The sequence below is a fragment of the Rhinoderma darwinii genome, chromosome 5, assembly GCF_050947455.1.
Source record: "Rhinoderma darwinii isolate aRhiDar2 chromosome 5, aRhiDar2.hap1, whole genome shotgun sequence".
In the NCBI taxonomy this organism is placed as follows: Eukaryota; Metazoa; Chordata; class Amphibia; order Anura; family Rhinodermatidae; genus Rhinoderma; species Rhinoderma darwinii.
Window position 1 is genome coordinate 285,392,684 of NC_134691.1, and position 19,323 is coordinate 285,412,006.

Genomic DNA, 19,323 nt, shown 5'->3' on the forward strand with positions numbered 1-19,323 from the left:
TTTTCTGCTCGCGGGAAAAAGACACCGACGCCTCCCATTGAAATCAATGGGAGGCGTTCTCGGGCCGTTTTTGCCGAGTTTTGCGACGCGGTTTCCGCGTCAAAAAACTCGGCAAAATACCCCGTGTGAACATAGCCTTATAGTGTAATTTATGGTGCGTACGCTGTCATTTTTTTTAAATTAAAAACTGCGTTCTTTCACTTACTAATTTGAGGCACATGGTATTATGAATTTAGTACCTCCACATGGAGGTTCAAAATTCATCACACCACGCGACTCGCATCAGAAAATGGAGGGACTTTTTTTTTTTTATTATTCGCAAATTATCGTTTTGGTATCGAGAATCGCAATTCTACACAATGTATCGTCATCGAAGTCCAAATTCTGGTATCGTGATAACCCTAGTTCATAGTGTCAAAGATATTTTAATTATCTTTATATGTGTGAACATATATTGCTTTAAATGGACAGTTGAGTTGTCACTAAAGCTCAAAGATCTGCTAACAGCTGACAGGGGGATGAGTATTCTATTCTAAGGCTTCGGCCACATGACCTAATGACCTTGTAATCAGCTGATACAAGGGCTGACATGACAAAACCCAAAAACACTTGCAATTCATTTTAACTAAATATATATGTTAAGATAAGCTTGGAACTCTATGTTTTACCATATGTGGTATGTATATGTGTAAGCATGAGGGTAACACCTTCTCTCTCTCTTCATTATAAATAAAGATGCATCTGCCCCCCATGGCAGAGACTGTTTGAACACTGAAGCTGCGTGTCATGGTCTCTCTCCGGCCGGCCTCTCTCAGATCCACCATTGAGAGAGCATTCATTAATTTGGAGCTCATAGACAAATGCAGATAATGTCCAACGTTAATGGACAATGTAAATTCTGCAGCGACAATAGTAACTTTGATCATGAGACCAGACTTGGGGTATGTCCACATGTAGTGTGAACACTGCAGATTTTCTGCAACATATTTAATTGTGTAGAATTCACAGCATAATACAGTAGCAACAGAGTGGAGGAGCTTTGAACAAATCTCATCCACACGCTTCGTAAGAAAATCAGCCGAAAAAACTTTTCATAACATGACCTGTGGTGCGTTTTTTAAGCCACAGCATGTCAATTTATGCTGTGAAATTGCTGCTTTACCCTTTCACCTATGACTGCACCCCTGGAGAGACATCCCATCCGCTGGACAGGAAACCTGAGGATATAAAAAGGGACACACCTCTCCACACACACAGTCCGGTTTCCAGTCCTCCGGATGGAAGGATTGTCTTGAGGAAAACACTTCTCCCGGGGTTGCAGACCCCCTAGCAAGGTCTTGCCTTATATTCACTAGGTGCTCTGGAAGGTGTAAGTCTCCTTTTGGAGGGATCAACCTTGAGCCTGGTACAGGTACTCCCTCCTCTCCCGGTCCATCGCCTCCCTCCTTGGAGGTGGTTTAAGGTCCAAACCGTGGTCCTTCCTCTGGCGGGGAGCGGTTTCCCGGCGCGTTCACTGACTTCCGGTCGCCGCGACGCGTCCAACACTCCAGGAGGCGGTGGTTCCGGTAACCCATGCGGGGGGAGGCGCTCCAGCGTCCAGAGCTGAGGGCCTCCAAGCCAATCCAAGGTCTATTTAGGCCTGAAACAGCAGGCCTTCGGTCTCCAGTCTTCTTCCTCCATTATGGAAACGCCAGGAGAAGCACCAGGACGCACTGACCGCTCGGACGCCAAATCCTTCAGTCCGGTACTTGAGGACGCTAGGAATATGGGGTAAGATTAAAAGACCCTCTTCCTTACTAAATACTATTATCCTTTCTTTTGTACATATGTTTAGGCCAGGGATTGTCCTAGAAAAAAAACAGGATAAGGCCCACAACAAGGAATGTGCTACATGTAAAAAGAAACTAGCATCATCCTTTAATAAAAGGCTCTGTCAGAAATGTTTAGACAACATTATCTCAGGAGAGTCTACAAACTTAGCCACAAGTATCAAGGATATTGTGAGGGCAGAAGTTCTAAAGTCCCTTAAAAGGAAAAAAGATTTACCATCTGCCTCTTCTAGCCGGATAGATTCCGATTCCTCAGCTGAGGAGGATCCTCAACTAGGAGAAGGAGTACAGCTCCTTAGATTCCTCAGGTGAGGACGAGGGAGGGAGGAATTTGTTCCCAACAGATGACATAGACCTACTCCCTGTTTTTCAAGGATTGGCAGAAGATATCAGCGAATCCTTGGATTCTAGGAATCATAAAAACGGGGTATGTGCTAGACTTCAGGTCTCCTCCCCCAGACAGATTTTTTTCCCACAAGGTTTTTAAGGGACCGAGAGCAGCAAAATATCCTAGAATTAGAAGTCCTGTCACTCAAAAAAAAAAAAAAAAGGAGTCCTAATTCAGGTTCCAAGCATAGAGAGGTCAGGGCTTTTATTCCCTTCTCTTCCTCGTGAGCAAACCAGGAGGAAAACACAGGGTCATTATAAACTTAAAAAGATGAAATCTTTATCTGACTTACAAAAAATTCTGCATAGCGAGCATTGCATCAACTATAAATCTCCTCTCCAAGGATTGCGTGATGGCATCAATAGACCTGGAGGACACTTACTACCACGTACCCATATGTCATCATCAAAAATATCTGAGGGTAGCAGTGACACTCATTGGGTCTTTACTTCACCTACAATACAGAGCCCTCCCCTTTGGCATCTCACAAGCTCCAAGGGTATTTTCAAAACTAATAGTGGAAATGACCTCTTGCATCAGGACGAACGACATCCTCCTGATCCCATACCTGGACGATTTTTTTGTTGGTCGCAGAAACCTCTCAAACCTTGACCCTACAAATGTTTGCGCTATACTAACAAAGTTAGGATGGAACATAAATTTAAAAAAATCAAATTTAAACTCATCGAAAAGATGCGTATTCCTAGGAATTCTGTTAGACTCCTCCAAGCAGATGTCCTTCCTTACTTCCAGAAGACAATATCAATCCCCTGATAGACAGAATATCAGAAATCTACCTAGGCCATATGACCTTTTTCTGGAAAGCTATGTCCATCCTGGGCCTCATGACATCATGCATTCCAGCTGTACAATGGGCTCACTTCAGGTCCAGGGCCCTACAGTGGGACATTTTAAATCAGTGGGACAGGAGCAGTCTCTCCCTAGACCAACCCCTACACATCTCATCCGCAGCCAGGCTGTCTCAGTTGAACAGGGAGAACCTCATGCGGGGTATTCCATGGAAGTTAACCCCTATGCTCAACATTACCACAGATGTGAGTCCTTGCGGGTGGGGAGCTCATTACGACTCCGCTTTTCAGGATCAACGGACCGTTCAGAAATCCTCCAACTTCAGAGAACTGGCGGCAGTTCTTCAGGCCTTGAAGAGATCCATACCAGCAATTTCAGGTCGACACTTAAAGATATATTCCGACAACACGACCACAGTGTCTTATATAAATCGGCAGGGGGGTACAAGATCGGCCTCGCTGATGGACTTGTCCTCACAGATCTTTTTTTCTGGCAGAACACCACCTATTGACCTTATCAGCTGTCCATCTGAAGGGAAAAGACAACCAGGTGGCAGACTTCCTAAAACGAGAAAGGCTTCGCCAGTCAAAATGGTGTCTGAATACAGCAGTATTCCAGAAAATTATCCTGAAATCGGGGACCCCATCCATAGATCTATTTGTGTCCAGGGAAAACAAAGACCCAAAGATTCTTCTCCCTAGACCCTTTAGACCACCCAACAGCAATAGACTCATTCTCCCAGTGTTGGAGTCAAGAGTTGGGCTCTGCCGCCCCCCACCCCTGATCCTTCTCCCAAGAGTAATAAGAAAGGTTAGAGAAGACAAGGCCAGTGTGATATTAATAGCCCCCTTCTGGCCAAAGAGACCATGGTTCACGTGGTTGAGAAAAATGTCTTCAGACCAACCATGGGTTCTCCCGAACATGTCAGATCTCCTATATCCGGGCCCAGTAATACACCCCGGCATTCAGAAACTCCATCTAACAGCCTTGAAACTGAAAGGATAATCCTTAGGCAAAGAGGATTCTCGGAATCTGTCATTTCCACCCTACTAGCCAGTAGGAAATTGGTTACCTCAAAAATATATCTGAGAGGCTGGAAAGCATTCTTGAATATTGCAGGCAAGGATATTAATCCTTTAACTAAACCAGATATCCCTTTTTAATATTGGATTTCCTCCAGGCAGGATTAAATAAAAACCTTAGGCCTAGTACGTTAAAGGTTCAGATTTCTGCTTTAAAGAGGCTCTGTCACCACATTATAAGTGCCCTATCTCCTGCATAAGGAGATCGGCGCTATAATGTAGGTGACAACAGTGCTTTTTATTTAGAAAAACAATCTATTTTTACCACTTTATTAGCGATTTTAGATTTATGCTAATGAGTTGCTTATTGCCCAATTGGGCGTTGTACAGAGTGTATGACGCTGACCAATCAGTGACAAGTCAGAGTCATACACTCCTCTCCATTCATTTATACTGTTTCTATGGTAGTTAAAGCAGAGGAAGCGTGATCTTGTTGTAACCCGTCATTTACAGCGAGCTCACGCTTCCTCTGCTGTAACTACCACAGACAGAGTAACGAAGTACAGGGATTGTGAATAGAATGTCTATTCACTGTCTAAACACTTCAGTATCGTTAATGTGTTAGTATAAGACAGCACATAAGGATCTAGCAGGATCCCTATGCGCTGAGTAAATGAATGGAGAGGAGTGCATGACGCTGATTGGTCAGCGTCATACACTCACTCACCTGTAGAACGCCCACTTGGTCTAAAGAAAAAATACGCCCACTTGGGCATTAAGCAACTCATTAGCATAAATCTAAAATCGCTAATAAAGTGGTGAAAACAGATAGTTGTTTTTTTTTTTAAATAAAAAAAGCATTACTGTCACCTACATTACAGCGCCCATCTCCTTATGTAGGAGATAGGACACGTATAATGTGGTGACAGAGCCTCTTTAAGTTCCTTTTTGAATTCTAAATTAGCAGAACACCCCTGGTTTGAGAGATTTCTAACCGCTTCCTGCAGACTTAAACCCCAGATAAGATCCCCAGCTCCTCCCTGGGACTTAAAGAGGCTCTGTCACCAGATTTTGCAACCCCTATCTGCTATTGCAGCAGATCGGCGCTGCAATGTAGATTACAGTACGTTTTTATTTTTAAAAAAACGAGCATTTTTGGCCAAGTTATGACCATTTTTGTATTTATGCAAATGAGGCTTGCAAAATTCCAAGTGGGTATGTTTAAAGTAAAAGTCCAAGTGGGCGTGTATTATGTGCGTACATCGGGGCGTTTTTACTACTTTTACTAGCTGGGCGTTCTGACGAGAAGTATCATCCACTTCTCTTCAGAACGCCCAGCTTCTGGCAGTGCAGACACAGCCGTGTTCTCGAGAGATCACGCTGTGTCGTCACTCACAGGTCCTGCATCGTGTCGGCACCAGAGGCTACAGTTGATTCTGCAGCAGCATCGGCGTTTGCAGGTAAGTCGATGTAGCTACTTACCTGCAAACGCTGATGCTGCTGCAGAATCAACTGTAGCCTCTGGTGCCGGTGTGGCCGACACGATGCAGGACCTGTGAGTGACGACACAGCGTGATCTCTCGAGAACACGGCTGTGTCTGCACTGCCAGAAGCTGGGCGTTCTGAAGAGAAGTGGATGATACTTCTCGTCAGAACGCCCAGCTAGTAAAAGTAGTAAAAACGCCCCGATGTACGCACATAATACACGCCCACTTGGACTTTTACTTTAAACACACCCACTTGGACTTTTGCAAGCCTCATTTGCATAAATACAAAAATGGTCATAACTTGGCCAAAAATGCTCGTTTTTAAAAAATAAAAGGTTACTGTAATATACATTGCAGCGCCTATCTGCTGCAATAGCAGATAGGGGTTGCAAAATCTGGTGACAGAGCCTCTTTCTTCAGGCTATGATAAATCCACCATTTGAACCAATAGACTCTATCTCCTTGAAAATGCTGACACTCAAAATGACATTCCTGTTAGCCATTACATCAGCCCGTAGAGTGAGTGAGATTCAGGCCCTCTGCCTTCCCTCCACATACCCTACTGTTAGATGATAAAGTCATCTTAAAAACCTTACCAGGATTTCTTCCTAAAGTGGTCTCTCCCTTTCATTTAGACCAAGATATTGTTCTTCCCTCCTTTTGCGATTCCCTAAAAAATCAGAGGGAACAACAGTTTAACTTCCTGGACGTAAGAAGATGCCTAGTCCAGTACCTAAAGATTACCCAGGATCTAAGATCCTCAGAAAACTTGTTTGTCCAGTTTCAGGGTCATAACAAGGGTTCGGCAGCCAGTAGAGCCACTATAGCGAGGTGGATTAAGCAGGCCATACAATTAGCCTACATAAATCAGAAGCTCAAACCCCCAGAGTTTTTCGGAGCTCACTCCACCAGTGCTGTGTCCACTTCGTGGGCAGATAGAGCAGAGGCATCTCTAGACCAGATATGCAAGGCTGCTACATGGCGTTCTCATCGCACCTTTTTCAAACATTACCGATAGAGATGAGCGAACCGGGACAACCGCACCCGGTTTCGGTCCGAACATCAGGAAAAGTTTGGTTCGCAGCGAATCAGAACTTCACCGGGTTCGGCCGAACCCGTTTTGACCGAACCCGGTCAAAAATATTATACAAATCGGCAGCCACTTGTCTCTATCAATCACTGATAGAGAAAAGAGGCTGCTGATTAAAAATAAAAAGCATTTCATACGTACCCGGTCGTTGTCTTGGTGACTAGTCCCTCTTCCACCAGTCCGACCTTCTTTTCTGACGCAGCAGCCTGTGATTGGCTGCAGAGGCCTCTGCAGCCTGTGATTGGCTGCAGTGGTCACATGGGCTGTAACGTCACCCAGGAATGTTTGGGCCGGATGTCGAGAGGGACGCGTCACCAAGGCAACGGCCAGGAGACCGGACTGGAGGAAGCAGAAAGTTCTCGGTAAGTATGAACGTCTTTTTTTTTTTTTTTTTTTTGACAGGTTACTCTGAATTCACTGTCCAGGGTGCTGAAACAGTTACTGCCGATCAGTTAACTCTTTCAGCACCCTGGACAGTGACTATTTACTGACGTCGCCTAGCAATGCTGCCGTAATGACGGGTGCACACACGTAGTCACCAGTCATTACGGGGCCTCATGCACACGACCGTAAAAACACCCGTAATTACGACCCGAAATAGCGGGCCCATAGACTGTTAGCCACGGGTACCTTCCCGTTTTCTCATGGGAAGGTGCTCGTGCCGTTAAAAAGATAGAACATGTTCTATTTTTTTATTTTACGGGCCGTGCTCCTATACTTTATAATGGGAGCACGGCTCGGAAAAACGACCGGCTGCCCGTGGCCGGCCGTGCTCATCTCCTGAAATACTCTGTGCTGCCTTAAACTCTGGACAGGTCAGGATCCTGTTTCTTTTAAATTCTGCTGGGGAACTCGCTTGATCCACTATATAAGGCTGCGCTACAGTGCAGCATTTAAAAGAAACAGGATCCTGACCTGTCCACATAGTTTAAGGCAGCACAGAGTATTTCAGGAGATGAGCGTGCAGATTCAGTGCTGCTGTGAACTCTGCTCTTATCATTACGTAGCTCAGTCTGTTACCTCTCCTCCACTCCTGTCCTCAATAACACCTTCACAGTAACAGACTGAGAGCTACGTAATGGTAAGAGCAGAGTTCACAGCAGCACTGAATCTGCACGCTCATCTCCTGAAATACTCTGTGCTGCCTTAAACTCTGGACAGGTCAGGATCCTGTTTCTTTTAAATGCTGCACTGTAGCGCAGCCTTATATAGTGGATCGAGCGGGTTCCCCAGCAGCATTTAAAAGAAACAGGATCCTGACCTGTCCACAGAGTTTAAGGCAGCACAGCACAGAGTATTTCAGGAGAGGAGCGTGTGATTGGCTGCAGAGGCCGCTGCAGCCTGTGATTGGCTGCAGAGGCGGTCACATGGGATGAAGCGTCATCCCTGGAGGCCGGCCTTCTGACGTCATCCTGACGTGCGTGACCGCCACTACAGCCTGTGATTGGCTGCAGCGGCGACATGGATGAAACGTCATCGCTGGAGGCCGGACAGGAGGAATGTAAGTATGAACGTATTTATTTTATTTTTTTATTACATTAAAATTGTATTTTCCGTGCGCCGAGCATGGTACTGTCAAGGTTGCTGAAAGAGTTAGTGCAGCCCATTAACTCTTTCAGCACCCTGGACAGTACCATGCTCGGCACAAGGAAATTACAGGTTCGGTCAGAACTAGTTCGGTCCGAATCAAACTTTTTCGTGAAATTCGGCGAACTAGCCGAACCGAACTTTTCATAAGTTCGCTCATCTCTAATTACCGATTACAACTGCATACAGCCTCTGACTTGGCCTTTGGTAGGAAGATGCTACAAGCTGTGGTCCCACCCTAAAAATACTGATTTCTATTTTACATCTCCAGGGGTGCTGTCATAGGTGAAAGGGTAAAAGATTGATTACTTACCGGTAATTGTTTTTTCAAGAACCTATGACCGCACCCCGCTGTTACCCTCCCTATTGTTTGTAGCAGATGAGCCCTCATAAGGTAGATCGCTAACCTAAATTCAAAGGGATTCTTTGTAGATATTGTATATATATATATATATATATATATATATATATATATATATATATATATAGGTGTGAGGGAATTTCACTTAGGTGCAAAAAAAACAACCCAATATAAACAAAACTATTTTTCATCCTGAGTTCTTTCTAAAGACTGGGGACTGGGTGTGTGGAGAGGTGTGTCCCTTTGTTATATCCTCAGATTTCCTGTCCAGGGGTGCTGTTATAGGTTCTTGAAAAACCGATTACCGGTAAGTAATCAGTCGTTTTTTTGTTGCGGGTTTTCCCCATTGAATTAAATCCGAAGGTATAACCCGCAACAAATAGATGTTTAGATTTTTGCTGTTTGAAAATCGCAACTCCGGGGAAAAAAAAGCTTATCCGTTCCCTTCTTCTCCAGGCCGGCTTCCTGGGATGACGTTTTATCCCATGTGACTGCTGCAGCCAATCATGAGCTGCAGCGTCCTCCCATGAGCCTGGACTGCACAGAGGGATGCGTCTCTATGGCTACAGGGGGTATTTGTTGTTTTTTGGCGGGGGTGGTTACCGCTGTTTACCTAGGCGCACTTTCCACCCAAAAAACGGCACCAAAATTTGGTGGTTTTCCGGCCATAATTCCCTGCGGGTTCCAGGGCGGATACGATGTGTACTTTTTACGCTGCGTATCTGCCTTGTGTTTTGGCGTGTCATTACAAGCCATGCGACTTCATCACTAAATATCACCTAGGCCTACTATATACACAGGCTAAATGTGAACTTCACATGGAACAGGATGAGTATTTTAACTGTAAGTATATTGACTTCTAATATTTGATGACAATGTAAAAATCTTGGACAACCCCTTCAAATAACAAAGCAAAAATAATAGAGAATCTTGTGGAAATGTATATTTAATGTTTGCATAAGCGGGGGCTCCAATTTGGTTAGCTCATAAAGGGACTGATTATCCAGCTTGTCAATATGCCATGCACCAGGTTATTTTGTGCGTGGTGAGTTGCCTCAAAAAATTATATAACCAGATCAGCACAGGTGGCTACTTAATGTACTTTTAATCATTACCATTGATCCCGCTCCGCTCAGTACTATTACGTCGAGCTGAGCACATTGTTCGTGCTCAGCTCAGTAAAAGTACGTTGTCGCTGCAGGGGTTTCTACTGTACTGGTAACTCAGGAGCTCTACAAATGCGACATGGCAGCCAAAAACCAGTCCTGCAAAATCTACATGACAAACAGCGCTCCTGAGGTTTGGAGACTACCGTGTGTCCAAACAGCAATTTATGACCACATATGGGGTAATGCCGTACTCTGGATAAAGTTCTTTACAAATGTTGGGGTTCCTTTTCTCTTTTAACCCTTGTGAACATGAAAAAAATTAACATTTTAGTGGGGAAAAATTTTTTTTTTTATTTTCACTGCCTAATTCCAATACAAAACACTGGGTTCTAAAAGCTCACTATACTCGTAGTTGGATACCTTGAGGGGTGTGGTTTCCCTAATGAAGTAAATTTTTGGGGGGTCTCCGCTGTTTTCTCTATAGCCCTATGACAGCATCTCCTCTCGATGGGAAAACTGAACTAGGATTCATTTAAAAGGAGTTAATACTCCAGTCATCCCCAGTACGGTTTCCTGTCCTCTGGACAAAGGCAGGGAAAATTTAGGGTGGGAATCGAGAGACCAGGGTTCAATCCTATAATTTCAGGGAATTGATGGCTGTGTTTCTAGCATTATCCCAGTCATTACCAGTGGTCAGGGATCACAGTGGAAAAATATATTCAGACAATTCCCCAGTGGTAGCATACATAATCCCAAATCTGTTATCTTATCCCTGTCTCTGAAAATATTCCAGTTAGCAGAATCCTCTCCCCGTTCCCTCTCGGCAGTTCACCTCCGGGGTATAGACAACCAGAAGGCACATTTTCACAGCCGTCATCGTATCGATCGGGGGAAATGGAGTCTGAATCAGAAAGTTTTCACTCTGATAACAAATCTATGGGGTGTCCCGGTAATAGATCTGTTTGCTTCTTGAGTGAATCGAAAGGTGGACAGTTTCTTTTTCCTTCCTCCTCAGGATTTTCCAAGGGGATTGGATGCTCTCCCAATCTTGGGGAAAAAAATCTCTGTTGTATGCCTTTCCCCCTCTCCGGTTGATTCCGAGCATACTGAGAAATAATTACTTTTACAGAATCCTCTCTGATCTGATTGCTCCGTTTTAGCCGAGAAGGGTCTGGTTTTCATGGCTTCAAAAAATGTTAGTAGACTCTTCCGGAGAGTCTCACTGCCCCAGGGCTAAGTATTTCACCCAGAGGTAAAAAGCCTTCATCTGACTACATGGCTCTTGAAAAGCAGATTCTAGGGAAAAAAGGCCTGTCTGATCAAGGTATCAACACTCTTCTAGCCAGTAGAAATAAAGGTCCCCTCAAAGATTTACCTTATAACCTGGAGAACATTCTGTAAATTTGTGAGTAAACCTATCTTTGGAGCTCTGGATATCCCTTTAGCATTAGAATTTTTACAGGAGGGCTTAAATAAAAATATTAGGCCCAGCACAGGGTCCAGGTTTCCGCTCTTTGCCCTATTTGAAGCTAGGATATCTAAGCACCCTTGGGTTCAAAGGTTCCTAAGGGCAGCCGGTACACCCAGATCCTCTTAAAAAGTAAAATCCCCTCCTTGGGATCCCAATACGGTTTTATCGGCCCTCACTGAGCCTCCCTTTGAGCCCATTAAAGAAATCTCTGTTAAGAATCTTTCCCTTAAATTGGCTTTTTTTTTTTCCTAGCAATCACTTCAGCTCATAGAGTGGGGGAGATGGGGGCTTTTACCATAAATAGGCCATATACTAACATTCTGGAGGATTGAGTTCTAATTTCTGCTGATCAGTACTTTCTCCCTAAAGTTGTCACAGATTTTCATAGATCTCAAGAAATAGTATTACCCTCCTTCTGTACAAATCCCAAAAATAAGAAAGAGGAAGAATTTCACAACTTAGATTTTAGACGTTGTTTATTGGAGTACCGTCAGGTTACTAGGGAATGGAGACAATCTTTACTTTATTCTGACCCTGAAACTGGAGAAGTAGCTGGGAAGGCAGCTTTATCAAAAACTATAGCAGGCTGGATTAAGCAGTCCATATCTTTAGCCACCTTCAGGGTTTGGTGCATATTCCACTTGCTCACTAGCTACTTGGGCAGCAAGTCCATGTGCTTATGTTAAATAGATTGGTAAGGCGGCAACATAGAGTTCTCTGCATACTTTCTTTGAGCACTATAAGCTTCAGCTCTAATCAAATGAAGATCTGGTCTTTGGTAGGATAGTTTTGCAGGCAGTAGTCCCACCCTAGATTATTTAGTCTAAGCTCCATGGGTGCTTTCATAGGGCGATCGTGAAAATCCAAATTACTTACCGGTAATTGATTTTCTTTAGCCCATGACCGCACCCACCAATTCCCACCAACGTTTTAACTAATGGTAGATCTTATGAAGTGTGTTTAAAATGTAATATAAAATAGTATAAAAATTTGCAAAAAGGAAAATGAATTAAGTCCTTGGTTGTTGGGGGTGTTGCCGTCCTTTAACTGGTTCCCGACCGCTGGCTGTGTTTTTACGGCCAGCGGTCAGGGTCCTTAAAACCCGAGCCATAGACTTTTTAAGGCTCCGGTTTTAACTTGCTATCGGGCAGCTGAATGTCGGGTCTCCAGCTATCAGTGACTGCCGGGGACCCCGAGGAGAGGATAGAAGCAGCTTTCGTTGCTTCTGTCTTCTCCGATCACTTTTACACAGCGCTCAATGAACGCTGTGTATATGAATAAAGGCAGCGCCGCTGTCTCTATTCCTCCCGGTGTTCATGTGACTGGTCACATGATCGCCGGGTGCCGTTAGTGACAGACTGCTGCTGGATCTTACTACACCCAGCCCTATTAGTGACAATCGTCACTATGAGAGGGCTGATTTCCCCTGTAACTGGGGCTGCTGTGCTACTCCAGTTACAGGGGAAAAGCATGGGATAAAAAAATATATATAAAGTTCCCCAAAGGTTATTTTTGACCTTTTTGAGGGACAGACCATAGTGCAAAAAGAATAATAACAAATACACAAAATACCCACGGCAAAAAAACAAAACGTCTTTACCCCCGCAACCCCCCCCCTAACGCTAGCGCTGACCCAATTACCCTAATATAGACATGTAATATATTACAATTTACGCTAGACAATGACTATCACAAATAAAAGGTCTATTTTAGGGTAAAACTGTTATTACCTAAAAAAAAATTGCTGAAATGTAAAAAGCTTATTTTTTTTACTATTATTTTCAAACTTTATGAATAAAAATTCTAAAATAGCAAAAAGGATGTGTATAAAAACGATAAAAAAGAAACCTGCATTGTCTAAGGAAAAAAACATCGCAAAAATCACGTCGTTAGCCCAACAAATAAAAAAGTTATAGCCATTTAACTAACGAGTGCTAAACATGGCTAAACAGTGTCTGGTCCTGAAGGCTCAAAATAGCCCGGTCCTGAACTGGTTAAATGAATCCTGTTTCCTGTCCAGAGGAGGAGGCAGTCTCCATGGGTGCGGTCATGGGCTCAAGAATAAACAATTACCGGTAAGTAATTTTGATCCCTCAGGGTCTTTGCAAATGCAACATGGCACCCACAAATCATTCTAGCAAAATTTGAGCTCCGAAAGCCAAATGGCATTTTGACCACATATGGGGTATTATCATACTCGGGAGAAACTGCTTTACACATGTTAAGGTGCTTTTTCTCTTTTTACTTTATGTGGAAAATGAAAACATCTGAGCTAGAACTACTTTTTGTGGGGAAAAAATTTAGAGGTTTACGGCTGAATTCCAAGAAATTGAGTGCTCACTATACCCTTCGATAAATTCCTTGTGTGGTGTAATTTCTAAAGTGTTGTCTTTTTCGGGGTGTTTCCTATGTTTTGACACCACAAGACTTCTTCAAAGCTGACACTGTGCCTAAAATATAATCTAATAAATAGAAGGCCCTAAAATCCACTAGGAGGTTCTTTACTTCTGAGGCCTGTGCTCCAGTCCATTAGCACACTGGAGCAACGTGTGGGATATTTCTAAAGACTACAATCGGGGTAATAAATATTGAGTTCCGTTTCTCTGTTAAAACCTTGTGTGTTACAGAAAAAATAGATTTAAATGGAATTAGTTCATTTTACCTCCACTTCGCTTTAATTCCTGTGAAATACATAAAGGGTTGAGAAACTTTATAAATGCTGTTTTGAGTACTTTGAGGGGTCCAGTTTTTAAAATCGGGTGATTTATGGGGGTTTCTAATATACAGGGCCCTCAAAGCCACTTCAGAACTATATAAATAGGCTTTTGACAGTTTATTAAAAATATGAGAAATTGCTGCTGAAGTTCTAAGCCTTGAAACGTCCTAGAAAAATAAAAGTATGTTCAAAAAAATTATGCTGACATATGGGATATGTGATCTAGGAACTATTTTTTGTTGTATTACTATCTGTCTTACAAACAGATACAGTAAAATTTAGAAAGATGGATAATTTTTCTCAATGTAGGTGTTTCACAAATAAACACTAAAAGGTATAGACCAAACATTACCACTAACATAAAGTACAATGAGTCATGAAAAAACAATCTCGGAATTGCTTGGTTAAATAAAAGCATTCCAAAGTTCTTACCAGATAAAATTACATGTCTGATTTGAAAAATGGGGTCTGAGCCTTAAAGGCATGGTGTTGCCCTAAAAACATGTATTTTTTTTAAAAATTAAACATTTAGTGTGTGGGTGATTAAACATTGTTCAAATTTTTTTTTTTTTTTTTGGCACGAGCCATGTAATATTATAAATTATTTCTAATTTATAATACTACCCATTTTTGGCCACTAGATGGGGCTGTTCCCAAAATTGCAGCATTGCAACATTGGGTTAAAAGCCCTCGCTCTAGTGAGCTCTCAGCATCCCCCCCTCCTTTATCCTGGCTAGTGCCGGGATAAACGAGGGGTTTGAAAGGTTTAACCTGCTACACTGCGTGTCGCCATTTTTTGAGGTAACCCACAGTGTAGTAGGTTTACATATAGTAGTAAACACACACAAACACTAACATACATTGAAATCTCTTACCTGCTCCTGCCGCCGCGGCTCCCTCTGGCCCGTCCGCTCCGTTTGCTGCCGCTGTTCCATGTGCACAAGTCCGGAAGCCGCGACCGGAAGTAGTAATATTACAGTCCGGCCGCGACTTCCGGTCCACAGGAAAATGGCGCCGGACGGCGCCAATTTCGAATAGGACTGTGTGGGAGCGGCGCATGCGCAGTTCCCACACAGACGCCGTACACGGCAGTCAATGGGACGGGAGCCGTTCGCAGTCCCTATGGGACTGTGGCTGCCGTACTCCATGTCTGTGTGTGTCGTTAATCGACACACACAGAAATGGAACAAAAAATGGCAGCCCCCATAGGGAAGAAAAAGTGTAAAAATAAGAAAAAGTAAAACACAAACACACAAATGAATAAAAACGTTTTTATTAAAGCACTAACATCTTTAACATATAAAAAAAATTATTTGCCATGACACTGTTCCTTTAAGGCCCAAACTAGACTGTGTAATTAAGGGGTTAAAGTGTGTGTGTGTGTGTGTGTGTGTGTGTGTATATATATATATGTGTGTGTGTGTGTGTGTCACCACAAATGACAGATCCTACCCTCTTTTTGTGTGTCGTGCAATTGATGCTAAACGGGTTTGTCTATTCAGTGACCATCAGTTATAGTTATATCTGCCTCAGTGTTCGCAAAAAATAAAAACCACATCAATAGTAGTAAATGGGTGGATCTTGTGGATTCACCATATATCTTCCATGATAATTGATGACCCAAGGTTCAGAGGCAGGTCTGTAGTTGAAGAAACGGCAGAATCTGTCCCTATCTCACCCTAGTTTCAGGAGAACAGCGCAGATCATCATAGTCCTTCCATCACAACGCGTTTCTTCCCTCTTGGGAGTCATCACAGAATATATATTAAAAAAAAATTGTTACCACATTCGGACAAATTCAGAAAGCAGCAAGGGTTAAAATTGTTTTATGAGAAAACAGGAGGGTATACAAATGTAAATGCATGCCCACATCCAATAAGAAAGAGTTTGGAGTCAAAATCATTCAAGTGCATAAAACACACCGCTTACACATGATAGTGGGTACATAGTTCTACTGCACAAGAAAAAAACACTACTTTCCCACAGTGGTGGGTCAATAAAGGCCAGGGTTCAGCATAACCACAAGTCTGAAAAATGGAGCTAACTGGGGTCACAGAAAGCTAAAAGCCATGAGGTCAGCACAGGCTCCAATAATGACAGGCAGCGTGAAACCATTCATAAGCCACGCTCAATAACGAGCTTCCGTTCGTCCCTTTTAATGTGTACCCAGGCCCCGCCTCCTGTCGGCGTTACACATATCGCGCCGAGGGGACGGTCGGACACGCATCCTCACGCCACTTGGCGTCAGACGACAAGACAGTTGGAGCTGACACACCATGCATCGTAGTCACGGTGCTGTTACACCAAGACAGATGTGCCGCCTAAAGATAGCTTAAAGATAGCGCAGCTTTTTTGGGTCTGGCTATCCAGTAGAGCTCCAAGGAGCAAAGTTAGAGGTCCAGCACACGATATGATATGGAAAAATACGAAACTGTTTATTTGAATTAAAACTAGAAATTATAAATCCCAGGGGGGAGCGCCTACGCGTTTCGAACGTTTAACTGAAAAGTTTGAACCGCGTGGGCGTTCGCTCCCCAGAATTTTTTATTTCTTGTTTTAATTTTGATTCAAATAAGCAGTTTTGTATTTTTCCATATATCGTGTAGTGGATCTCTAACTTTGTTCCTTGGATCTCTACCTACTCCTGACGTAGCTCTCTTGTCTGTGCACCGATCAATTATAGAATGTAGTGTCCTTACTTCAAGTGAGCGGACCAATTTTTCTTGTATATTTTCTATCCCGTGGAGCTGCCCAGGCCATCGCTGAAGGGACATGCATAACAAACCAGGACGAACGGAAGCGTGTCATTGAGTGCTGCTTATGAATGGTTTCACGCTGCCTGTCATTATTAGAGCCTGTGCTCCACTCATGGCTTTTAGCTTTCTGTGACCCCAGTTAGCTCCTTTTTTCAGACTTATGGTAATGCTAAAAACCTGGCCTTTTTATTTTTATATTTTTTTTCTTCAGTAGAACTATGTACCCACTATCATATGTAATCAGTGTGTTTTATGCACTTGAATGATTTTGACCCCAAACTCTGCCTTATTGGATGTGGCATGCGTTTACATTTGTATGCCCTCCTGTTTTTATCTTTTAAAACAATTTTGACCCTTGCTGCGGTCTTAATCTGTCTGAATGTGGTAACTTTGTTTTTTTATATATATATATTTCTGTGAATCCTCTGACTCCCAAGAGGGAAGAAACACGTTGGGATGGTAGGACTATGTATAAGGTCTTTGTAGCATAGGGTCAGGGCCGGGCCTTATGGGCCAGTCTCCATTTAGGGTCCCGAACAGGACTGAATTTCTGCCCTGTTTTTCTCTTGAAAGTAGGGTGAGATAGGGACAGATTCTGCTGTTTTATTCAACTACAGACCTGCTATGAAAAAGCCTTTTGAACCTTCTGTCAACAATTCTAGCAGAAGATATGTGGTGAAGCCATGCATAAGTCTGGTAAGATCCACCCATTTACTACTATTGATGTCGTTTTTAGTTTTTTGCGAACATTGAGGCTGATATAATTGGTGGTCCCTGAATAGACATACACCCCTCTGTTTTGCATCATTTGTACGACACACATAAAGAGGTTAGGCTCTGTCATTTGTGGGTTGCGGTGACTATATACAACCCTGATGTTTGTTACATACTGTTTGTCCTGTTAGGGTATGTTCACACGCTTAACAAAAAACGTCTGAAAATACAGAGCTGTTTTCAAGAGAAAACAGCTCCTGATTTTCAGACTTTTTTTGAGCAACTCGCGTTTTTCGCAGCGTTGTTTACGGCCGTTTTTTTTAGCTGTTTTCAATAGTCTATGAAAAACGGCTCCAAGAAGTGTCCTGCACTTCTTTTGATGAGCCGTCATTTTACATGCCGTATTTTGACAGCGATGCGTAAAATTAAGGCTCGTGGGAAGAGAACACTGTAAAACCCATTGAAAGCAATGGGCAGATGTTTGTAGGCACATTAGGGGCGCCCAAATTACGCCTGAAAACACTGCGTGTGAACATACCCGAAGTCTATATATACCTTTTAATGGTAATGATTAAAAGTAATTTAAGTAGCTATCTTTGCTGATCTAGCACATAAATGGACTTCTTCAGGCTTTATAGTCCTTTTCATAGAAAATTGTTCATAACAATCTGTTACATTCTAAAAAAAAAAAATTTATTAATGCTTTTGACATTCCAGAAAGTGGATAGAAGCATTCAGACCATTTTATCATGTCTTCTGAATGGAGATGGGAGGCTTCAAAGATCACAAGATGATTATTTAAAGGTACATAAAGAATCAGAATAAATTGTCCTAAGTAGAGTTTTGTTTTAGTTAAATAACATTTATCTGCAGTGTGTTCCTTCTTTATCCCCTGGCCGCACGAGTCGGTAGCTATACGTCCTGGCGAGAGGTTACCTCCCGCACCAGGAAGTAGTTACTAAACAGTTACGGAGCTCACTCTTAAGGGACAGTGTCTGGGAACCAGGGGATGAGCTGTCCCCGACAGCTGACACTTCACTGTCACTGGCAATGGACTCATCATAGCGGTCCATTGCCGACAATCAATGTAATTGGTGGGTCTATAGAGACCCACCAATCAGTCTATTCAAGCCTAAAACTGTTCCCGATAATTGTAGTAGTCTGGGAACGGTAACTACTATATAGGTAGTTGTCTGGCTTGTCTACGTCAACTTGTCGCGTCAATCTGTTGCATCACTTGACAGTCTGTCACTGTCAATTAGTCGCGTCAGTCTGTGAGCTTGTCCGTTAGTAAGGGTTTATAAAAAAAACTGTTACTGTTCGCATTTTTAGTGTTTTATGTGGAAAAAAAAAAGTATGCAACTGTTTTACAGTTAAGAGCTACGTACGTGTGTGTGTGTGTGTGTGTGTGTGTGTGTGTGTGTGTATACTATATATATATATATATATAATGTGTGTGTATATACACTACCATTCAAAAGTTTGGGGTCACCCAGACAATTTTGTGTTTTCCATGAAAACTCACACTTATATTTATTAAATGACTTGCAAAATGACTAGAAAATATAGTCAAGACATTGACAAGGTTAGAAATAATGATTTTTTTTTTAAATAATAATTTTCTCTTTCAAACTTTGCTTTCGTCAAAGAATGCTCCATTTGCAGCAATTACAGCATTGCAGACCTTTGGCATTCTAGCTGTCAATTTGCTGAGGTAATCGGGAGAAATTTCACCCCATGCTTCCAGAAGGCCCTCCCACAAGTTGGATTGGCTTGATGGGCACTTCTTGCGTACCATACGGTCAAGCTGCTCCCACAACAGCTCTATGGGGTTGAGATCTGGTGACTGCGCTGGCCACTCCATTACAGATAGAATACCAGCTGCCTGCTTCTTCCCTAAATAGTTCTTGCATAATTTGGAGGTGTGCTTTGGGTCATTGTCCTGTTGTACGATGAAATTGGCTCCAATCAAGCGCTGTCCAC

The 19,323-nt window shown here is 42.9% G+C and overlaps 1 protein-coding gene across 3 annotated transcripts in view; it reads left to right on the forward strand.

Annotated features, from left to right (window-relative positions):
- Positions 1–19,323, forward strand: part of DAZL (deleted in azoospermia like) — a 102,990-nt gene that overhangs the window by 74,361 nt on the left and 9,306 nt on the right. For 2 of the 3 annotated variants that reach the window (XM_075827234.1, XM_075827231.1), the window contains one exon: positions 18,058–18,144. The exons of the other annotated variant lie outside the window; for it this stretch is intronic. In XM_075827234.1, the coding sequence (XP_075683349.1) occupies positions 18,058–18,144 (87 nt within the window). The remainder of the gene's footprint in view (positions 1–18,057; positions 18,145–19,323) is intronic. 3 annotated transcript variants of the gene reach the window in all.